This window comes from Rhamphochromis sp. 'chilingali', assembly GCF_963969265.1.
Source record: "Rhamphochromis sp. 'chilingali' genome assembly, chromosome: 6".
Taxonomy (NCBI): domain Eukaryota; kingdom Metazoa; phylum Chordata; class Actinopteri; order Cichliformes; family Cichlidae; genus Rhamphochromis; species Rhamphochromis sp. 'chilingali'.
In genome coordinates, this window is record NC_137933.1 from 29330537 (window position 1) to 29355300 (window position 24764).

Genomic DNA, 24764 nt, shown 5'->3' on the forward strand with positions numbered 1-24764 from the left:
GCACCCTGCGCCAGGGCTGGGCCCCCATGCACCGACCCGCCCACAACCCCGGCAACACACCAACCAGGACCCAAGATTCAGAATGAAAAATGTGGTTTCACTCTGGTTGAGGAACATTAAACCAGCTCTTTACTCCTCTCAAGGATACTTGGGAAATTTCTAAACAGGTATAGAGATGACAAGCCTCTCTGGGTTTTTTTTTTTCATGACTGGGTAAGGCTGTATGAGATCCACAGAAAGATCTGGAACACTTTTGCAGTGATTTAGACAAAGTACGAGTTTAGTGTGTGAATGTGTGTGTGAATGGGTGGATGACTGGATGTGAAAAGCGCTTTGGGGTCCTTAGGGACTAGTAAAGCACTATATAAATACAGGCCATTTACCATTTAGTGCATTCTTACCCTTATCTCTTGCCTGATATACTTATGGTGACTAAAAAATGAAATTACCTATAAAAGTGGCATTGATGTTTGTTTTCACATGTTGTGAGATAAGATAAGATAAGATAACCTTTATTAGTCCCACACGTGGGAAATTTGTTTTGTCACAGCAGATGTGAGGATTTTGCCTTTAATGATAAGGGACTTCTTCATCTTTAATTTAGTCTTTAGCAGCTTACTCTGCCTCACTCAGCGTGGCAACGTAATGATGTCTGATTCAACCAGTTCTGGAGTTTAACTGCTGCTGTCAACCAACTTAAAATCAAAATATGACACGGAAATGGTGCATCAACTATTTCCACTATTATTTCAGATCCCAAGAGCTGAAGCACAGCCACGCATTAAACGGTGTTGCTAAAAAAATTATTATTTTATAATATAATTATGATGTTATAGAACACATGGGAATGATAGTTTCCTGAAAACAGTTACTGACATTAAATAACTGAAAAAACACATTAATATTTTTTATTTTCCATGTGCTTGCTTAGGTTGGTCTGCTGAGTGGCATTTGTCTCATTGTGGGGACTATGATTGGCTCAGGCATTTTCATTTCCCCAAAGTCTGTTTTGCTGTACTCGGGAGCTGTGGGACCTTGCCTCCTAATCTGGACTGCTTGCGGCGTGTTATCTACTCTTGGTGAGACCAACATTTTAACTCATATTTCATTGTATTCGGCAACCAGTTCTGTTGCTATATCAGGAATCTAATATTCTTTTCAAGTCATGTAGACAAATAATGATGGTCAGAATAGGAACAAGCTCACACAGTATCACCTTTTGTTTTCTGCCAGGAATATAATTTTTCATTGTGGAAGATGTTTTTACTGGCTGTTGAAGTCAAAATCGTTATTGTGAGGATTTTTAGTGCACATTAGTCTTCAGATTAATTAAGCTCACAGATACAAAGGAGATGTTCCCGAAAAGCGTAAAGAACATCGTTGTTTTATCACTCAGACACTGTGAACTGTTTGATGTGAGAAAACAATTAAATGGGGAAAAAATAACAAAAGATGTCTGATCTAAGTCAGTTAAATTTTTGTTTTGTACTGTTTATACTAGCACACGCTATTTAGTATGGCTTTAGTTTGTATTTCAGTTATGTTGTATTTAGATTTTGATTATTGTAGTTTGACAGAGTTTTATATAAAATGGGTTCCATCTAATCTGGATTTCCTGAATCTAATTATATGGATCTGAAGATATACTTTCTGGTCAACCTAACTTGAAAGCCCAGAAATTGGGTGGCACACTGGTGAAGTGTGTGTGTGTGTGTGTGTGTGTGTGTGTGTGTGTGTGTGTGTGTGTGTGTGTGTGTGTGTGTGTGTGTGTGTGTGTGTGTGTGTGAGATCAAAGGGTCAGAGTGTGACCCCATAAACAACTTCCCTTAACCTGCTGGTCTGGAAAATCCAACAGTTCATCTATATGTAAAGAAGCACTTAAACTAAAACAGACATAGCAAGGGAGGTATAATGACAGCGATTGAGTGTGCCAAGCATATATGAGTGTCACAGACATGCAAGGTTTCTTACCACTGCTTTGAATACATGAACTCATACAAAGTTTTGAAAGTCCCTTCTTCTGTGTTGTTTTACAACTTTCCTTTCTGTGTTTTTGTGTTTTTGTGTGTGGCTGCATAGGAGCACTGTGTTATGCTGAACTTGGAACCATGATCACCAAATCAGGCGGCGAGTACCCCTATTTCATGGAGGCTTTTGGCTCTATTGTTGCCTACCTTTACTCCTGGACAACTATTATGGTGTTAAAGCCTTCATCCTTTGCTATCATCACACTGAGCTTTGCAGAATATGCCTCTACTCCTTTCTACCCTGGCTGCTCTCCACCTCTAATTGTCACCAAGTGTCTAGCAGCAGCGGCTATATGTAAGTTCATGCTTAACAGCAATAAACTATACACAAGTACAGAGTCACTTTAGAAGCTCATACATGACTATACTTTATAATGGAAACCACAAAGTGATTGTGAAGACAATCGGTTTTCAGGCCACATTAGCCATTTCAAGCTAATGTGTGCCTTACTTTGTAAGGTGTCCAGAACGATGTCACTCTCCAATTTGCAGATGTAAAAAAAAATACTTTTATTGAAATTAAAATAATTAAAGCCAACTGTGATGCCTACACACAACTCAGACCACACAGTATTCTTGCTATGGGTTTTGTTACGGATTCAAATATTGGGGATGGATACAAGAGGAAAAACCAAAATAACAACACTGGTCCGGCCGGGTTGAGTCAAACGATGATTTTAATGATCACACGCGTGGGAGATGGACACCGTACGCAGACAGCATCAGATCTCAAAATGGTGGAGCATTGATCAAACTCTTATAGCCTCTAGTGGCCCCCACCTAATCATAAAAGCCTAAACATTCACATTCTTTCTCTCACACAGCGCCTAAGCTACGACCTTGGCTCCCTGTTTATCTGCTCCTGCTGAGATGGGGCAGAAAACTCCAGTATGTTCTGTTCTCTTCTAATCAGACAAATAAGGCGATGACTTTCTGCGAACAGTATTTCTTATAACTCAGCAGTATAATGCATCATAAAACAATATCATTCATTCACAATAAATCAGCAGTCTAATGTAATGCAAATCAGTTTAACAAATGCAATAGTTATCACCTTCTTCTAATTCAGGAGAATAATGCAAACTAAAACTACATAATAATTCACAATCTTTAATTAGGGGTATAACATGGCATAAAATAATATTATAATCCCACAGTTTCTTTTGTTTGTTACGCTTCCACAGTGTTTCGGGGTAAACACTTTCCAGCTAACTCCACTCTCCTGTCACCAGCTCCTTCTCACTCTGTCAGCTTCTGGCTGATGTACAAGATCGGTCACTTTACCCCCCTTACCTGCAGGGACAAAACGGCCAGCCCTCCATTCGAGGTGTCTGTTTGCAGGACAAAAAGGGAGGAAAAAAGTTAGGTGTGGGGACCTCCCCACAGAAGAGCTTCTTCACCTACACAAATGCCGCCTGACACCACTCCATCCACTGGACCAGATCTGGTTCACCCTTCCGGGCATGAACCTGTGGTAGTACACGACCAGCCCCAAGAACCGCCTCACCTCCTTCTTGGTCTTGGGACACGGGCAGGCTGTGATGGATGCTGTTTTCTCCATCTTTGGGTGCACCTGTCCGCCCCCAAAGTGGTACCCCAAATACTGGACCTCCCTCTGTTCAACTGCACACTTCTTCAGGTTGGATGTGAGCCCAGCTGCCTCAGGGACTCCAGGATCCCAGCCACCCATTGCACATGCACAAGCATGACTATGGATGATAACATCTTCCAGGTAGGCAGCAGGATATGAAGCGTGTGGACGCTACACCTGGTCTATGAGGCACTGGAAGGTGGCTGTGGCACTGAACAAGTCAAACGGAAGTGTTACAAATTGGTACAATCCTTACGGAGTGGAGAAGGACATTTTTTTCTTGGACTCTGCAGACAAGGGAATTTGCCAGTAGCCCTTGGTTAAATCCAGTGGCATGAAAAATTCAGCTGTGCCTGACTGGTCCAGAGCCTCGTTGTCCTGGGGCATGGGGTAGGCATCACATCATGACACTTCATTCACTTTGCAGTACAATACAGACCCATCTTTTTTCACCACAAGAACTATGGGGCTACACCACGTAGTGTGTGACTCTTCTATTATCCCCATTTTTATGTTCGGGTGTGTTTTATGTTCAGGTAACCTGTATGGCTGTGAACGCACCGTCACACCAGGCTGAGTTTCAAAATGGTGCTCTATGAGAGGTTCATACAGCCGGACAGGGGGCAAACACATCTGCAAACAACATCTGAGCCTTTTCTTAACCAGGCTCACCAGAAAGTCGGTTTCCACCTCTCTTCATGCTTGCACAATGTTGAGATGACATATTTGTGTGGCTCTTCCCCGACCGCACCACCTCACAGTTAATGTCCCGTAATCATCGTGTCCTTGTCACTTGTTGAGTAACATTAAGCTTAAAGAAGGAAGTAATAAAAGCACTTTGTCTCCTGGTGAAAATTGCCTGAGTCAGCGGTGTTGACGTTCCCGGATCTGGAGTATATTTTCCCCTGATAACCTCCTCAAAGTGTGCAGCTTTGCTCTCAGGTCCAGGATGCATTGAATCTCATTTTTGGCTTGGACCTTTCTATCAGTTTTCTTTAATCAGGTGCAACATCCCCCGTGGCTTTCTGCCGAGGAGTAGCTCAAAGGCTGAAAGTCCTGTGGAGCCCTGGGGAGCCTTCCTCACTGCAAATAACAAAGGGTCTAACCAATGACCACAACTGCATTCATCCTCGTGAATGAACTTAGTCTTATTCAGTTACTCCACCAACCCGTCAGTTTGAGGGTGGTAGACGCAGGTCTGAACAGATTTAATGCCCAACAATTCCTACAACTCCTTAAGTGTGTGAGACATGAATGATGTGCCCTGATCAGTCAGTAATCTTTGGTGATCCCGACTCAGGAGATGACCTGAAACAGATAAGCATTCCAGGAGGTAATACCCAGAGTAGACCATCCACCGGATAGCCATTCGTATTGCATCCCTGGCAAATTGTTCCCAGAAATAGGGGATGCGATAGGCGTGAGTTATCTGCAGCCTTAACTGTATGCATTTTTCCTTTAAATTTTATATGCAGCGGTACAATGGGAAACTTGCGAAGATCCCCATGACCACAGTTCACCTCATCCACTCCGCCTTCACTAGTAGCCCATTCGCCATGGGGCATTATTGAAGGCAGAGTGGATTCGCCACCAGGGTTTAGTGGACCAGGGTCTGTGTACTATCCATGTCCACCAAAACCTAGCGTATACCCCCTTGACACCTTACTGGAATGCTGTATGTCCCTCTTTGACCAGGGGAGGGGTTTGGAGCCCCGGGTATGCGAAACACCTCAACAGACACTCCCGTTTCAGATCCCGGGCGCACTCCTTCCAGCACTCCAGGGCCTGGGCAAGCAGACCAGGTAAAAATTGGTTTGTTGCATGAAGCATCAGCGACCGCTCCACTGGGGAGGGGTCGGGGAGCCTCTGTCTGAGTGCTTGCATGAGCTGTGGTCTGGTAACTGGCTGGCTGTGGCTCTCTGCTCCCTTGGTCTGCGCAGCCAGGTGGTCCTCCGCAAGTGTGACCACAGCTTCCAAGCTTGCTGACCGATGGGAGCAGACCCATCGTGCCATTTCCCTGGGCAGCCCTTCAATGAACTGCTGCAGAACCACCAGTTCATGGTGGTTTCCCTCTGACGGCCTGGGCTACAGCCACCTCACTGCTGTGTCATTCAGTTTCCAGGACCACATGAACAGTTGTTCCACTACCTTCATCTGACTGTCCCGAAACCGTTCATGATGGTCTTCCGGGGAGAGGCCCAAGTTATCCATGATGGCCCAGCAGATGTCGTTGAAGCTCTATCGTAAGGCCAGCGGCAGGCTCATTTGATCCTTTCCAGAGAGCGGAGGCAGTAGTCACGATGCTCACTCTGCAGGAGGCCACTGTTATGCCTCCAGCGTGGCTTGGAAGACCCGAGGGTCATCACCCTCTCCCATCCAGTATATCGTCACCGCCAGTAGATGATTGGGCAGCAACAAAGTGACCCTCAACAACCTCTCCAACACCTATGTCAATACTCAGTCTGGTCCTGAAGTCTCTACAGTTGCTGCTGCTTGCTCCACGTGCATTTGCACTCACATTCACACCTTTGGTCAATTTAGAATTATCAGATAAACTAACCCCCTAATACCAAGTCTTCTTCGAAAAATGTGTTTAATTATAAATGTATAGGTGGGAAAATATATGATTACATTTTCTGTTTTTTTGCAGTGATCATCACATCCATCAACTGTTTGAGTGTCAAACTGGCAAGTTATGTGCAGAACTTCTTTACTGCAGCCAAACTTATAATCATTCTTGTCATAGTTGGAGCAGGAATCGTTCTGTTGGCACAAGGTCAGTCTTCTTATAGATCTATACATACAACTCTGTCTTTAAATGTTTGTGTTAATAAATGTTAACCAATGTATAACCACTAACATTATTGTATATTATGTATTTGTGTCTAGGAAAAACAGAGAATTTTTCAAATGCTTTTGATGGCACTGCAACATCTTTTGGAGCAATTGGACTTGCATTTTATAATGGGCTTTGGGCTTATGATGGATGGTAATTATTTACTTGGTTTCATACTTTCTCAGGCTATATGTGATAATATGATGAGTACTGCTCTTCTGAATTCAAATAAGGGGCACCATCCTCAGCATTCAGAAAATAAAAGAACAAAACTGTTTTACAGCTTTGTTTTTAAAAATGACATACTTCAAACTGCTTGCATTTTATCTCAAATAACCTGTATCCAGATCAGGCAGCATTCAACAAATTACACTAAAATATTTTTAGTAAGCAGATATACACCCCCCCCCCCCCCCCCCCCCCCCCACACACACACACACACACACACAACATATTATATGTAATTAATTAGTTAATGAAATAGTTATATCAAAATGCAGGAACAGTGTATGAAAATTGGAATACACTCCATGATTCAACCCCTTTTGGCAGCAATAAATTAACTTAGTCATTTCTTCTATGACTCTCAGTTTCCTTCATCATTATAGAGGATTTCTGGCCCACTGCTTTTGCAATACTGTTCAGTTCAGTGAGGTTTTGGGCATTTGTTTATGCACGACTCCTACTACAGCTTTTCAGCTAGAAAGGGCTGAATTTTGACTGAGCGACTGATATACCTATATTTTTTATTTGTATTTTTCACTCATTCTCTTGTAGTTTTGCTGGTGTGGTTAGGGTCACTGCTCTCTTGCATGATCCAATTTGGCCAATTTTAACTGTTGGATAAATGGTCTCATATTTGATTCTAGAATGCTTTGGTATATAGAGGAGTTAATGGTCAACTCAATGACTGCAAGGTGCCCAGGTTCTGTAAAACGAGCACAAATCATTACCGCTCTACCACCTTGCTTGGCAGTTGGTATGAGGTGTTTGTGCTGATATAATTTCTTTTGTTTTTGGCAAATATTCTCCACTTTGGTCTCATCTTTGAAAAGAATATACTTCCAGGAATCTTGGGTTTTTTTCAGATGTATTTGCAAATCTTACTACCATATTTTATTAGAGAACTGAGATATTTTTCTGGCAACCCTTCCAAGCAAAGCCATACTTGTTCAGTATTTTTCTATTTGTACTGTCATCAACTTTAACATTGAACATGCTAACTAAGGCCTGTAGAGACTGAAATGTAACTCTTCGGTTTTTGGCAACTTCTGTAATCCTGGGAATATTGGCACTTGTCTTGAATGTTTCCTACTATAGATTCATGAATTTCAAATTGCTTGCTTGCTTTAAAATGTATACATGGCTTATAACTCTTCTGAAATTGACAAATAGTAAAGTTGTTTCTCCAGTATCTTTACTAACTTCTATCTTTACTATCTTACCTCCTCAGTGTTGGGAAGATTACTTTTAAAATGTATTCCACTACAGATTACTGAATACATGCCACAAAATGTACTTTGTAACGTATTCCGTTACGTTACTCAATGAGAGTAACATATTCTGAATACTTTGGATTACTTAATATATTACCATGCTTTTTTACAACTACATGAATGTACTATTGCTGTGTGATTTATTACTGAAGGTTACTCGCCATGCCAATAGCAACTAGATTTTTAAATCTTAATATAAAATGAGTAACAGTAGGTGGACATTAGGTATAGCTGCACTTTTTACAGTCATCTCGTATATAAAACTATTCCGCGCGTATATAAAACAGGTCCGCGGCTCCAAACCATAGTAAAGGGACCTCTGGCTAATACGGGCTCGTAGCTGAAAACTAGCTTTACTTTGTTGTCAACTTTGCTAGCGAGAGACAGAGAGAGGTGTTGAAAGGCTGCTCCTAAGGAACTTATTGGTTTGGAGGAAAACACGAACACAGTGTACAGTCGAGTCTTAATAGCTTACTTACAACTGGGCTTGTCAGGCACTCTTTTTGGCTGCAGTGGTTATTATTATATTTACATGCTTCCATCTCCCACTTCTGCTCGGTGACAGCTCGTACTTTTCCACTCTACTTTTTCTCCCCCCCTGGCGCTCACAGACACATAACTATGGCGTCATTTTTGTGCCAGTATTCTGAGCGCACGTAAAAAAAACTTTGCAGGTGCAAGTGTCGCATTTTGAGGAGAAATTTATTTTGAGCGAAGAAAAGCTAAATTTGAGTGAACAAAATTCATTGCTGCGTGCAAAAAAATGTATTTCAGTGTTTGCTATTATCCATACGCACACACAATAGCAGCCCCTCTTGCTCAGTTTTTGCATTTGCGCTTGCCCTCAATGTGTTGCTTGCTCTTTCAACTTTTCTGCCCGTGCGCGCTCAACTCTTTCTGTACACCATTATATTTGTGCCACAAAACCAGCCAATCACAGTCTTGGATGCAAGTCTGTTTTGGTCTCCAATCAGCTCAAAATGACGAAATGCAATATCCCAGAATCCATTACGTCCAAAACTCAAACAAGGCAGTGGCAGAGGAACACAGAGTGGCGGAGTTTGAAATATTACTCTTTCTGGGTCACAAAATAAACTTTTACGATATTTTCAGGCAAGAATAGTGCTGTGTAAACTTGAAATATCTGCTTGATTTATCAAGACATCACATATTTGCATAAGTGCTCTAATGTTTTCGGAGATGCCTGTTACCCACTAGCTGACCACATAGCTGGACTGGCCATTGGGGCATTTGCCCAGTGGGCCGATGGTGATTTTTCATTTTTATGGACCAGGCGAAGCAGAAGCTGAGGCTGGACGGACTCCTCGGGCCCCCCAGCTGACAAAGAGAGATGCTGGCTGCATTCACATGACATCTTACAGTTATCAGTCCAGAAGCAAACAGGTGTTAGATGTCCTGAGGCAGGGACCAGCTCATTCACTTCAAGACTCATGTTGGCTGTCATAATAGGCTCTAAAACAGAAAGCCCTGTTTCTACATTCCTCCTTTCAGTCTCAATCAATGACTTATCTTTATGGCCCAGATAAGCTGGGTCAGCCACAGGGAAAACAAGGATTACAATATTACCCACAAAAACATGACTTAAACCTTCATGGATAAGCTCCTGGGCAAACATGAAATATTCAGGTATGAATCTGGTTGATGAGAACTGACCAGCATGATAGTGGTAATGGTACATTGACTTGGAACCATGCTTGAGGTGGACTGTAACTCAAGGGTGTTATGTAGAGTGTATGGAGAAATGGGTACAGATAATGCTGTGCTAGCACCCTTAGCTGAGACAGGTGACATTTTAGGCTGTGTGCTGGTGGTAACATTATCCTTGGAACTCAAAACCTTGTCTAATAATGTGCTCACAGAAACACAGGAGAATTGTGTCAAGTTAACTCCGTGAGGGGACACCACATGTTCATTAACAGTAGAATTGTATCCCCTGGTCTCAGCCTCAATCTTCTGATTGGAGGTGGCAGTGCTGGAGGTAAACAGTCCAAAAACACCCTGTTCACGATTGTGAGGAAAACAGAATTCAGGTTGGGACATTTCACAGTTCGTGTTACCCTGATTTGAATCCATGTTGTCATCTTTAAGTTTCAACGTGAGCTCATGATCAGCATTTTCAGTTTTAAGTTAATTGAAAATAGGAGCAGCAGGCAAAACATGATCACACATCATCCCACACTCAGTCCTTTTATACTTTACGTCATGACCCTCCTCTAAAATATCCTTACTTGCTATGAAAGCACAGGGGCCTACTTTAAGTAGCTCGTTGGTGAGCAGAGCAGACTCAGGAAGGGAGGTGTTAGTGTAACCCATATTTAAGGATGGCTTGGATAAAATATACCAAAATGAAAAAAGGACCATTAATCTTAGCAGTACACTCTGTTTATAGTGAATAACGGTGTGTTCACACCGAACGCGATGGGCGCGAGAAAAAAGCCCCAAACGCCCCTAACTTGACGCGTGCACATTCGCACCTCTACACGTGTCCAAGAAAAATCCATCGCGCCCCAAAATATCATATTTTAACGCGCGTGAACCGGAAATGTGGGAGGGATGTGGGAGGAAGTTTTGCCAGACCGGTATCTTTGCAAGATGGCAGCTGTCGAGCTAGCGCTTGAAGAGAGAGTCTCCCTTCTCTATTTACTGTGGAGAGCAGAGTAGCGGCGTAAAGGACATCCTCGCCGTACCTGGGTCCATCAGGTCCTCCAGAGGTGTGAGCAGTTTGGTGAGTTTCACCACTTGCTCCAGGAGCTGCGCCTGGATGACGGCCGATTCCAGCGCTATCACCGTCATTCACTCTGCCAGTTTGAGGACCTGCTGTCCCGCGTCGGTCCCAGAATCGCCCGCCTAGACACCAATTACAGGAGCTCAATCCCACCTGCAGAGCGCCTGTCCGTCTGCCTGAGGTTAGTAAAAGTGTTTAATACGGTAGTCCTTTATTGATACCTGTGCTAATATATGCTAAACCATCCATTTATACACTGCTAACATGGATGTGCTATGCTAACAGTGAATGCTGTCGGTGTTTACTGAAAGCAAACTGTGGTACAGAGACGACTGTTTATAATATTTCTAGTGATACTCAGGTCTCATCAAGCCCCGATTTAATTCGATTTATGCTGTTATCAGTGTTTGAATGATAGCATGGCTGTGGTGTCCTATCAATGTATGCGCTCGGTGTTTGCTGATATCAAACTGTAGCATTAGGACCACTGAGTTAACCTTTGTAGTGATACTCACTCCTTTTTATTTAGACCTGGTTTGATTCTGGGATAGTTGAATATTTGTATATAATCCCTGCAGCTGTCAGACTCTATAGCATGGGTCACCAGCCTTTATTAAAACAGAGTTAGATAAAACTGTGAACAGTTTGGTTCATCTCTAGTTACATGGTTCTATCTTGATAAGCTAGGTCTTATCACAGATTAATTTTTCAAAAATACTAATGATTTAAGCAAGGAAAGGGCTACATGTCAACATACAACTCTTTATTTCTATTAATGTCTCACTTCATTCCTACCTGATTGACATGTTTAGGAATTGTGAGTGATTGGCACACTGTAGTTGTGAAAGTTGCTACCAATCAAATTATATGTTAAAGTTAAAATAAAACACAACTGTTTTAGATATTATCTAATATACATTTTGTAATTATCCTTATAATTACAAAATGTTTTATGTAAGATTTAAGTTTTGTGATTTAAATCTGACATCACAAAAGTATTTTGGAATTTGAATAATGTATTTTGTAACTGCAGTACACATAATACTGATTTTGAACAATTTTGTCCAGGTTCCTTGTCACCGCGGACTCCTTCAGCACCAAGCGTTCAGTTACAGAGTCGGTGTGTCAGATCACCCCCCAGGCAGCGACGGCCATCTGGGACTGTCTAGTGGACGACTTCATGGCTATGCCTTCACCTGGAGACTGGCGGTCCATCACAGAGGGATTCCAGGAGCGCTGGAACTTTCCTCTGTGCTGTGCAGCTCTGGATGGGAATTCTGTAATTCTGAATCTAGTTCATCTTCTAATGTTTCAATGGAGGTTGGTGATGAAAGACTGCATTCACTCACCTCCGGTCGTCGTGCAGCGCGACTGGGACGCGAACACCGTTTCTTCTTGATTGTAGTTTCCGATGAACCAGACAGCGGCGCCTCATGCGCGCCGGGCAGCATCGCAGAGGCTGGGGAACTGGGTGCTGATGGAGTGGTAGGTGAGAGTTCCTGGAAGCTCAGGGGACCCCCGAGAGCCAGGCGAGTTCCCCGGAAGATCTCTTCATAGTTAGGAGTGAGCCACGGCTTCCACCGGAGCTCTTCCCCCAGTTGAGCGCATGCAGCGCGCTGCCGCTCCTCGAGGTCGAAATCCATGACCTCCACAGCATCCTCGCGTTGCTCAGTGGAGGGCGAGACATGCCGTAGCAATGAGCGACGGCAACGTGAACGCCGGTTCCTTTTTGAAGCGGTCGTGGACGAAACTTGAATTTCTGACCGGCTCCTCGTCTTCCGACCACATCCGTGCCAGATAAGAAGCGGGAGACGGGTAGTCCGGTCGAGGCGGCGAGGTTGAACGACTGAGCTGTGATAGCGAAGTGGAAACCGGCGAGCTGAGGGGTGGCGCCGGCGCAGAAGAGTGTGGCGCCGTGGCGAACTTCAGCGTGCCGACTCGCATGCTTACAGCAGGCGGAGGGGAGGCTGCGTGGCCACGGGGCTGTGGTGATGCAGCCCGCACACCGGGCCGCTGATGCTGCCATGGACGGGGTTGGAGGATGGTGTGGAGGTAGTCTGAGATCAGAGGGGGTAGCGCTTCCCATAACCAAGGAAAAACCTTGACGCTTACCCGCAACGAGTGAAGTAACTCCTCCCTCTCCTCCTCTCTAGAGCTTTGCCTCCACTGGCAGCATAACGACTCCACTGCTCGGATTACGTCTCTACTATGTGTCGCTGGGTCCGACATGGTCAGGTCGTTCTGTCACGGCGGGGTGCGCCGATAAGTTTAGTTTACAGGATCCAGAAGCAGACACTGAAAGGCGGAGTTGCTGGCTGAACAGAAGACGATCCTTTATTTGGATGTTGGCACACGAAAAAGCATGAAGCTATGAAAACTAAGAAAACTGTGAACACTCAGAAAACTAAAGGACTAAGAAACTCAGTGAATATGCGATGACAAACTATGAACACTGAGTAAACTATGACGAAACACTATGGGGATGCAAACAGACGACCTGACAACAAAACACAGAAAACAGAGGACTTAAATACACACATGAGGTGATCAGGGGAAGTTGAGACACATGAGGAAACAGCTGACAAGGATGAACATAACGATGCACAGGAAATGTAAATTCAAACACAATAACATGAAAACTGGACTTTCAAAATAAAATAGGAAACATAAGACGCAGACATGACAACCTGAACTTGACAACGTAAGACACAGACATGAAACACATGAAGGGCAAGGGAGACTTAACAGGGGTGGAAGACACAAGGGGAATCTAATAACAAAGAACTAGAACAACCTAGGCATGATAAAAAATGAACTTAGAAAACCTGAAGGGCTTAAACATAAACTAAAACTCAAAACGCTGGGTCAAAAGACCCAGGATCGTGACAGAAAAGCATTTCTTTGTACCCCCTTTCCCTGTTATTGCCCTACCCTGCCCCCTGGCAAAACTTTGCTAGACCCACCCCTGCACAGTTACCAGCTGTCAGCTACTTAGAAAAGGATCCTGGTGTTATTTGTCTCTCAGAAACAGTTCATAGCTTCCCTTCAACTCATTCATGTCGCCTAAAAGGTAAAACCTGTTTCTCCATCACCTGTTCAGCTCTGATGATTCAGTAAGGACATCTCCTGGTTTCATCTTCATGTTTCCCTCTCACCACATATCCAAACCGATATCATGACCAGCAGCTTTTACAGCTGTGGCTCCAGCAAACATCAGCTGATACTAGAAATTAATATTAAATAAATTCTAACAACAGCTGATCAAGCTTAAACGTGCTGCTGTTGTTTAGCGCAACATCCGCTGGTTTCCTCTTTCTGGCGCAAAGTGGGCGATAAGCCAACAAGAGAGAAAAGCCGATCAGCTGATCATTGATCAGTTTCATGATTGAAGTAGCAACAGGAGAGGGAGGGGGGAGAATGAGAGAAGAAGAGGCAGCTGACAGCGTAAAGACACAGAATAACTCCAGCTTTGTGTCTTTTTCCATTTTAGCTGAAGTACGGGACAAACTGTTCCTTCTCAGCTCAATATGAAACGCGTAATATTTTCTCTGAATAAGAGACGATTCTGTTTTTTATGGGATGGCTGGCAACTCCACTAGCTAACCTTATGAATAAAATAAAGTTCACTATCAGTAACATCACAGCACCCACCCAGCTGTATAGAAACTCCGTCATGCTAGCTAGTACGCAGTACCAGTTATTGTAACTGACTGTAAAAAGTCAGCACAACGAAAATAAACTACACCTAAACTTGGTTTATATCTGACCCAGATAGACTGCAGGTCATAACTTCTTACCTGAAGTTCAGTTCACCTGACACTTGGACCTGCGGCCGCCTAGGGTCTCTCCTCCTGCCTCACCTTTCCCTCATCCACCCGCTGGCCTCTGTGGAAGCTCCGCCATAGCCACCACCAAACAACTGAGTTGTTTTTACACATTGACCAGCATTAGTGATGCGCGAATCATGAACGAATCGTTCAATACTCGAGAATCACTTTACTGACTCATGAATCATGATTCACAAGCCCAACTGACTCACTGACTCATCCCTGCTGCTGTTAGCAGCAATGTATCTAGCTTATAATTAAAATTGTGGAGAAAAACACAACATCCAGTATCCTAACAACAACATTTCTGCTCTGAACTGGAAGAAAAAACCCTGAGTAGAAGCTCCTCGGTTCACAGTAGCATCGCTCTGCTAACATGCTAACAGCACATTTGAGCTACTCACCCCCTCCCTTCCTGTGCTGAATCATAGAGCGAACGAATCACTCACTCACTCACTCACCCCCTCCCTCCTGGCTCACAGCTTCTTCTTCTTCTTGGTTGGCAACCAATGTTAAGGCGCATTACCGCCCCCTGGCTCACAGCTCAGTGGACATTTAGATGAGAAAATATATATTTAACACATTTAAGGAAAATAATAAAATAAAAAATTAAATTAAATTAAATTAAAATAAATAAATGTTTATTAAGCAATTTTGATAGGAAATTGCTTAATTTTAAAAATGTTTTTGCTCTTTTTTGCTCTATAAAATAGTTGTTTTCTTTTAGAATCATTCATCTTAGCAGTAGGATTTACATGAAAAGAGAAACAAATTAAGTTTGAGTGAAAATGTAAATTTTTTGCACTCTCTGGTCGACTGACTCAGTGAATCAAATGACTCAAAATCTGATTCACTTTGGTGAGTGACTCATTAAAACTCGATTCAGTAAAAAGAATCAAATTTACCATCACTAATCAGCATCTTTTATTGTTTATACCTTTACAAAAAAAAAATGCCCGGTATGCCCGATGGCCAGTCCAGCTATGGCAAGAGGGGCTGCTATTGTGGATAATAGCAAACACTGAAATACATTTTTTGCACGCAGCAATGAATTTTGTTCACTCAAATTTAGCTTTTCTTCACTCAAAATAAATTTCTCCTCAAAATGCGACACTTTCACCTGTAAATTTGTTTTACGTGCACTCAAAGATTTTTTTACGTGCGCTCAGAATAGTGGCACAAAAATAACGCCATACATAACGGGTATGGCAGTCCATTCTCCCTGCAGCACGGACTACACTGCCCATGAGGCTACATTCTTTAGGGCTAAGCATGTAACACTCTGCCTATTGCCTTCATATTGAATCATAAAAAATATTTCTTCACATCATTATGAGACTCGAGATTGAAACTCAGGCACTAGAGCCTCTTAATGCATGTTTTGTTTGGGTTTCCACTGGCGTGGAATTACCAAAAATAGAGAGGGCATAGCCTAACACAGTGGTTCCCAAACTTTTTTTGCTGGGCCCCCCTTGTTTTACAAGAAAAATATTCGCGCCCCCCTCTTCCCCTTTTCGCCCGTGCACACGCACACCCACTTGCACAAACACATCCTCCAACCACACACACCCATATTTTGTTCCATTGTGGTTTATTTCACACCTCAAACATTTAGTAAACAATTAAGCAAATACAAGTGATCTGCAATAAATGACAGTAGTTTATTTTATTACTACCTAACTCTTTTAGGCTATGTCCACACCTACACGGGTATTTTTGAAAACGCAGCTGTTTCATCCACACGTAAACGGCGTTTCGAATCACCGAAAACGGAGATTTTTTTAACTCCTTTTTTGCGTTTACGTGTGGATGAGGAATACAGAGTTCGTCAGGCAACGTCAAAGGTATGTGCCTTTTTCACGTCACGCTGTGCGCACGTTATTGTTTACATGAGATGAATTGCAGAATCGCAGATAGAGACAAAATACTGTTAATCTGTCTATCTTCAGGTTTTACACGCTTACATATACACACACAGTTAATGTCCCTCCATTTAGAAAGGCAGAAGCGTCATGGTGTGATTATTTTACGTGTAGTTTTTTTTTTTTCATGTGTAATAATATTCAACATTGCTATCAATACATTTCTCAAAAAATGCCTCTCTGTGCAAAATGGGTTTAAAAACATAAACAACTGTGGGATACTGTTTGTCTGTGATTTGAACAGCCCAGCTGCTCCCGACACAGGGAAAACCAATTCTGCAGGGGAGACCTACCTTGGTACTTGTGCAGGTGAAACCAAAGGGAAGATATGCTTCACCATATTTTCTAGTCTTTGGCTTAGAATGAAGTTGGTTTGGAAACATATTCAGCGATGCTTGCTTCATCTCCTGCTTTGCGTTTCTGTGGGCGCCCCGTGTTAGCAGTGTCCAAGCGTTTTGTCCCCCCCCCTCTTTCATTCCGCGCCCCCCCTGCAATGGCTCTGCGCCCCCCCCTAGGGGGCGGCCCCCACACTTTGGGAAGGTCTGGCCTAACATATGAAACAGGAAAGACCGTCGTGTAGTCCCTTTATTTTAGCAAAGTAACTGTATTCTGAATACCACCTTTTTAAACGGTAACTGTAACGGAATACAGTTACTCATATTTTGTATTTTAAATACGTAACGGCGGCACATGTATTCCGTTGCTCTCCAACACTGTTCCCCCTTGCCTCTGTGTTAACACACACCTGAATGATCCAGACTAGAAAACTGCCAAAACTGCCAGTGATCACTGCAGTGTAGTTTATTAGCAGCACCAGTTGGTATTAAACCTTTTAATTTCCATGGAAAACATGATTTAGTGTCATTCATCTGAGGTTGTATTTAAAGGGCAAATAAAACATGAAAGACATAAAAGAATAAGTTACTGCTACCGAAGATGCTGAAGAGGCTAACTCTTTTTCTGTTTATTAGGCCAGAAAAACTGGACTTAATTGGGTTACTGAGTATGTGCATATACATTTGAGTCCAGTGCTCTACTGAGAAATATGTATCATATATTTTCTATTTCATTACTTTTACAGGAACCAACTAAATTTCATCACAGAAGAGCTAAAAGACCCATTCAGGTAAAAACAGGCCTTAAAGAGACTCTAGTGTTAAGCAATAACTCACAAGGCATTGAATTTTTTTTAAAATACTTTTTCTTTTGTTGATTAATTTCAGGGACTTGCCACTGGCGATTGTTATTGGGATTCCTTTGGTTACTGTGTGCTATGTTTTGGTCAATGTTGCTTACTTCACTGTTATGACCACAACTGAACTGCTTTTGTCTCCAGCGGTTGCTGTGGTAAGGATAACACTGGTCAATAAGCATCTTGCTACTGGGATTCACTCACCTATACTTTAACAAATGTTTACTTAGTGACTGCAAATCTGATAATCATTTTTATCTAGCTAGTAATATTAGTTTTTAGGTATGATGTTTCAAGTATTTGACAGTTACAGTAACTGGATAGAAAGGATGATGTGTTTCAGAATTTAAGAAAAAAAGTTTGGTTTCGAGAAAAGTGAAGACAAAATCAAAGAAGGTTTATTTTTGTGTTGATCCTGAAAAAGCTGCTGACTTCTCAGCTTGCCCAGCCTAAGTCACCATTAATGTGAGATGGACACGCTTGTAAAATGGAAACAGCTAAGTTTTCTCTGAGTACAAAACAAGCTTTCTGCAACAATAGCTGACTGCAGGGTCAAGACAACTGTAATGTAAAGGATGGATGCAAACAACCAAGGAGCTTTATTACAACACTGTCTGTAATAAAAGGAAGAGATTGTATTACTTTTTTGGTGGGAGATAGGAAATTAGACATAGTGATATATAATATTGATATTAAAGTGTCAAAATCAAGCTTCATATCTTGAATTACTGTAAATGACATGACAATTGTAAATGAGCATAATAGCCCCTTGTTTTCACACCTTGTATTTTCTGAAACATTAGTTTGTATTTTTTTAGACTTTTGGAGACAGAGTCCTTTACCCAGCATCTTGGATTGTTCCTCTCTTTGTTGTCTTCTCAACATTTGGTTCTGCCAATGGAAGCTGCTTCACTGCTGGCAGGTAAAAGAGACATCTATTACATATTGCATGTCATGCTGATAGTTTGGCATAATCTAGATTATTTCTGTCAGTACCTTTAGAGCGGTTTGAAGTGCATATTTATGTATGTGTAAAAATGAAACAACATCTGAAAATGAAAGTTAGAATCCTGAAGGGGATGGAACGAAAAAGCAAATAAAAAAATACAACAAATTTATAGCAAAAAGAAAAAAATTAATAATGTAAACCTAATGTTTTTTGCTCTACAGATTGGTCTATGCATCTGGCAGAGAAGGACACATGGTGAAAATCTTATCCTACATTAATGTGAAACGCTACACTCCTGCTCCTGCTCTTATATTCAATGTGAGTCTTACGCATTAATGACTCATTTTGTATGCATTCTATTTGGCCTCAGATGATCAGCCATCTATTGTTTAAAACGTTATATGTCCTTTCACGGTGTGTTGATTACAGATTGTAAAAGTTTTAAATGAGCCCAAAAACCAGTGTCATTTCAAGTCCTATAAATTTTACATGGATTCTCAGATAAACAATACACTGTGTTGTTTCACTACATGGCATTTCACTGTTTAATTTTTCTCTGTTTTAGGGTGTTTTGGCTATTTTCTACATTATTCCAGCAGATATCAACGCCCTCATTAACTACTTCAGCTTTGCTCAGTGGTTTTTCTATGGGCTGGCAGCACTGGCTCTCATAGTCATGCGCTTCACTAGAAAGGACCTGGACAGACCAGTTAAGGTGAGCCTAGTTTATCTTTTATGCTGTTTGGCACAAAAGATCATTTTATTCATTTTGATGCCTTGTTAATTTGGATTGACAAACCACATCATACAAAAAATGACCACAATCAAGCCTTGAGATGAGGATTTATTTTATTTATTTTAACAATACCTAGTTAACAGAATAGTTATGATCAGTAATAGAAGGTCAAATATATACTTGATTTTAGAAAATTTTATCAGTTTTTTAGAAAACATTTCTATCTGTTTTGACTCGTCTATGCAGTCAACAGTAATTTCTGTTTTATTTGTTAGTCAGCCATATTTAGCTTTTGTCTCAAAATGTAGTAGTAAAAGTTATTATTTTTAAGTGTTACATCAAATATTAGACAATCAAATACATAAATCAAATACTTCCTATGTACTTCTCTGTTCCCTTGAAGATACCGGTGGTCTTAGCAGGCATCATGGTCCTGGTGTCCTGCTACCTGGTCTTGGCACCCATCATTGATCAGCCAGAGCTGGAATACCTTTACTGTACCATCTTCATCTTCAGTGGTCTTATCCTTTACTACCCATTTGTCTACCGAAAAGTGAACTGGGGGTGCAAAATCATGAGTAAGTTTATATTTTTGACTGTAAAAATTTAAAATATATATGTTGAGAAGTATGTAGAATTATATGATCAAATATTGATATGAAATGATGATTACTTAAGTGCTTGTGTTGATTTGACCTCAAACTTCTGTTTCCTGATAGGGCCCATCACTATGCATCTCCAGCTGCTAATGGATGTAGCTCCTCCTGAGAAAACTGAATGAGAAGGGATAACGCGTTTCGGTGTCTACGGGGTAATGAAAAATGCTCTGTCTAGTTTTGGAAACAGGAAGTGTGCCTAAAGGCTTAGAGACACATTTTAGAGCTCACTTCTCTGCAAAAGTAGGATGAAATGAAATAATTTAAATTTGTTGGTTCAGGGCTCAGAAATTGTGTTTATATAGAATGACTGCAGGATACAGTGGGAGTATCTGCAGGATATTCCAGAAGTATATGACATATAAACTAAAAACAGATGAAAGGGTACGCTTTCATCTGTTTTTACTTTTAAAAATTATATACTTGTGAACTATACACACACACACACGTACACACACACAATACACATACATATTCGGGGTGCAACAATCCATGTATCGTTATTGAACTGTTTGATGCAGTGCTTTCGGTTCGGTACGCATATGTATCGAGCAATACAAAATGTTTTATTTATTTTATCAACTTTTCTTCTGACGATGCTGTCTGTGTTGAGCGCTCAGTGGATCTGCGCTCGACTTCTCTGCCTAGGCTGTACTGTCTAGCGCAGATCCACTGAGCGCAGCGCAAGCTAGTGAGACAGAAGCTAAGCGCGTTGCAACATGGCTACTGCCTCAACGCTACCTGAAATTGAACCTCCCCCACCCTCATTCAGATCTGGTGTTTGAAACTGTTTTGGTTTTCATGTGAGGTATGACCCTGAAGGTAAGCGCGTCATGGACAAAAGTAAAACAATATGTCAGATGTGCCATGCAATGCTCAATTACATTGGTGGGAACTAGTGCGTTAGCGCAGTTAGCTCGATAACGTGTTGACGCCATCCAGCCCGACGCACGGAGCAATCCGCGGTTACTCGTTAACGGAGATTTGCCTCGTTATGCCGTTAACGTCATTTTAACGGGATTAACGCTGACAGCACTAGTGGGAACACAACGAATATGACTGCACATTTACGCCGACATCATCCTAGTGCAAAGACAAGTGGAAGCAGACAAAAACAACAAGCACGCATGCTACAAACTTTACCTGAGTCATTTAGACCAGCGGTGCCCAACCTCCGGGCCTCGGACCAGTACCGGTCCGTGAATCGTTTGGTACCGGGCCGCGAGAGTTGAGGCTCATGTGTGAAATGTATGGTTTTCAGGGTTTTTATTGGTTTTCAGCGTTTTTTTTTTTGTTATCGTTTTTATCGTTAACTCGGTTTTCCTGGGTCTTTTCATGTGTGTTATGAATAAATCTTCTTTTTTCGGTACCGGTACTAGTTTTATTTTGTTGTATTTATCCGCGACACCTTAAAGGCCGGTCCGTGAAAATATTGTCGGGCATAAACCAGTCCGTGGCGCAAAAAAGGTTGGGGACCGCTGATTTAGACAGCCGTTAGCACATGATTCTCCTTATGGGGACCTGATATGTTTAATATGCTGCTGAGAGTATACCCCAGAAGAAGCGTATAGTACAGTTTTTATTTTGGAAAGAGCCATTTCTCTGTAATAAATTCTCTTTTCCAAAGATGAGTGATTTCTCGATCAGATAGATTAATTTTTTTTATTACTTTGTTTCAGCAACATTAAATTTAAAAACTGTACCTTTGAGTTAAAATATATATTCATAATTTTAATAAATGACAAATTAAAAAAGCATGAACATTTTTTTGTATCGAAAAAATATCGAACCGTGAATTTTGTGTATCGTTGCACCCCTAATACACACACACACACACACACACACACACACACATATATCACACATATATATATATATATATATATATATATATATATATATATATATATATATAGTGATGTGATGTGATTGCTCAATGCTGAGTTTAGCAATCACTGTATTGAGTAACTGTTTTATTTAGCCACACTGCAAAATGTTTTTTATTTGGTCAAAGATCACTTCATGTAAACCTATTGGGATTTTGAATCAGCACTTGAGCAAAGGGAATTGTAAACATTTTAATTGTGTTGTAAAGACAGAAGCACATGAAGACTTGCAGATGTGTAACTTTTCTTGTTGTTCCCAAACATCAAAGATTTGTAGATGTTTGTGTATTGATTTTTAACAATGCTTTCCCCCCCTGAGTTATACTGTAATGAGGCTGTATTGTGTTTACATGATGGTTAAGGAAATTATTAATCTTATTGGTCATGAAATACACAAAAAAATAAAACGTTTGTGATTACAGCAAATAACCGTTATGGTCTTTTTCATCTGTTTGCTACTTTAACTGCTTAAATATGCTCTGATATGGTCTTCTTCATAATTACAGTTGATGGATAGCAAACAGTGATTCTAAGATATACTCGCCTTTCATTTAATAGAAGTACTTTTAATTGGATGTGTTTGTCACAAATTTTGACATTTCTATTTCAGGTAACTGGTAGCGTCTTATGGCTGGCAATTTCAGTTCATTTAAAAAGTTTCTAAGGCAGGTCAGAGAGATACAGTGAGCTCTTGCAGACTATGTTTGAATTGCTGGTTCCATTAGAGTTCCATTTTAATTTCAGTGTGTGAAGAGTGCTGCAAAGTTATAGCAGCAAGTTGAAGAGACTCTAAGGTCTTCATGACAAACCCTTCTCCTTGTAAAGACACTTTAACAACCAACAGACACTTGAAGGCCTATACCACTGAAAACGTTTGGACTACTGGAAATCTTCGCTTCATCGCTCAGGATCTTTGTACGCCGTCAAGTAGGCGAAAGGGTGGTTCCACAGTGTGTGGCATCAACTGTTTGCCTGCCCGGCGGCCTGCCACTACATTCTGTAAAGAAAGCTTATCATGTGATTTTCTTTTTTATGGTTATAGTATCGCCGTCAGACTCTCACTCTATTCTTACTCTCAGTTACTGTTTTACAAAGTTGGGGAGCTGCATATGTTTAAAATTTTGCTATTGCACAATATGATGAGTTAAGAAAATCTGCTGTGTAATTCAAAGCAGTCCCTTTTTAAAGCTTCTGCTCAATAGATTTCATGAAGCTAGAACTTCGCCTTAACTCATCCCCCTTCTCATGTAGAGCTGTCCAATCACATTTGGGAACCTCCCACCAGAGGAGTTGCTCAGTTTAATGCAGTTTTTTTTTCTTTTCCAATTTTCATCAGACATTTCTGCTCTACTTCGCTGAACTTAGCTTAACATAATTTGTGTGTTCACAACACTGCACCTGGGTTTGAAAAAGCTGCATTCAAGGTCCAACATTGAGTTTTTTATTTTCTTCAAGTAAGTTAAGTAAGTTAAAACATGTTTTTTAAATGTGCATTTCTTTATAATCATGTATTACATAGTATGTGATAGGGGTGGGGGAAAAAATCGATACTGTGTAGTGTCGTGATATTTTGTTTGCTAATAATGTATCGATACAGGGACAGCAGAAATCGATATTTTGTTACAAAAAGGTTTTTGTGGACTGGAACATGCTCTGACTTCAGTGCATGTTGATCCTTTTTCTGAGCAAGAATCCTGACATTCCTTCACTGTCCAAATGTGTTTCACTTTTTTTTTTTGGCAGCAATAAACATGACAGTTTACTTATTTTAATTTAAGACATGTTTTATTTTAATTAAGTTTAAAACTTTTTTATTTAATGTAAAATTATATTTTGTTTTAATTTACTTTCAAATTCTTCAGTTGCTGAATGTGCTGCATAGTTTTCATAAATTGCATAGTTCAGAATAGCTATAATTGTACCAGATGGTTGCATTCAGTTAAGTTGGACTAGACTGTAATACAAACCGTTCAAGTTTGTCAACAATAAAACTGACTGAAATGAGAGAAAGACTGAGTGTGACACTTTGATATTAGATAAAATGAATATTGATAAAGTTTACTTTTATGTATAGAATCTGAATATCGCAAAATATTTTAAAAAATTGCAATAATATCGTATCATGCGTTAAATATTGTAAATATTGTGATATCGTATCGTGGGATGCATGGTGATTCCCACCTCTAGTATGTGATAGTGGTGATGCAGAGCTACTGTTAAATGTAATTACATTCAAGCAATTCTATCTTAAACAAGTCGTTTGTTATTTGATATATGTTAAGTATTAATATTATAATTTGTAGTTAAATATTATCACAGAGTGTCAGAGTAAGAGACATTTGAGCTCTTCCCACTCTTTTTTATAATGTTTGACTTACTGCCAGTCTGTACCAGTTCTCCTAGTTTGACTTTAAGTTGGGGTCTATGTTTAGAATACTAATATGTTCACAGTTTTTCCCAGTTAAAAAGCATATGAAGCATATGAGCTGATCATTACTGCACTAAAGAGCGCCAAATCCAAATGTTCTACTTTTAAATTGTATTTTACAAATCACAAAAAAATCACTAAAATTAACCCTTTGACTCTCAAATAGTTAATGAATGTTAAGGATTACAGTTAATACAGCTCTAAGGGACATTTGTTAAAAATTGCTATTATATTTGTTTAAAAGCTCCACACAAACAATGCTTACATGCTGAATCACCTTATAATAAACTTAAAATCAACCCAAAACCCTTCTAAAGATATTTCAGTGATCTCTTTAAGGCTGTTATTGAGCTGCTCTATTGATGATTAGTCTAAGATATCACTGCATGAGGTTAATACTGTAGTGAAACTCTTTAAAATCAAAATTTGTGCAATTGAGCCATATCTGTTCCTGGTAATGTAATTAAATCTG

General features: G+C 40.8%; 1 protein-coding gene across 2 annotated transcripts in view; it reads left to right on the top strand.

The window, feature by feature from the left end:
• Positions 1-23502, top strand: part of slc7a9 (solute carrier family 7 member 9) — a 34786-nt gene extending 11284 nt beyond the window's left edge. For both annotated transcript variants that reach the window (XM_080885871.1, XM_080885870.1), the window contains exons 3-13: positions 932-1079; positions 2080-2322; positions 6269-6394; positions 6508-6607; positions 17527-17571; positions 17669-17792; positions 18456-18559; positions 18808-18904; positions 19152-19301; positions 19726-19900; positions 20042-23502. In XM_080885871.1, the coding sequence (XP_080741997.1) occupies positions 932-1079; positions 2080-2322; positions 6269-6394; positions 6508-6607; positions 17527-17571; positions 17669-17792; positions 18456-18559; positions 18808-18904; positions 19152-19301; positions 19726-19900; positions 20042-20103 (1374 nt within the window). In that variant the 3' untranslated portion in view covers positions 20104-23502. The remainder of the gene's footprint in view (positions 1-931; positions 1080-2079; positions 2323-6268; positions 6395-6507; positions 6608-17526; positions 17572-17668; positions 17793-18455; positions 18560-18807; positions 18905-19151; positions 19302-19725; positions 19901-20041) is intronic.
• The last annotated feature ends 1262 nt before the right edge of the window (positions 23503-24764 follow it).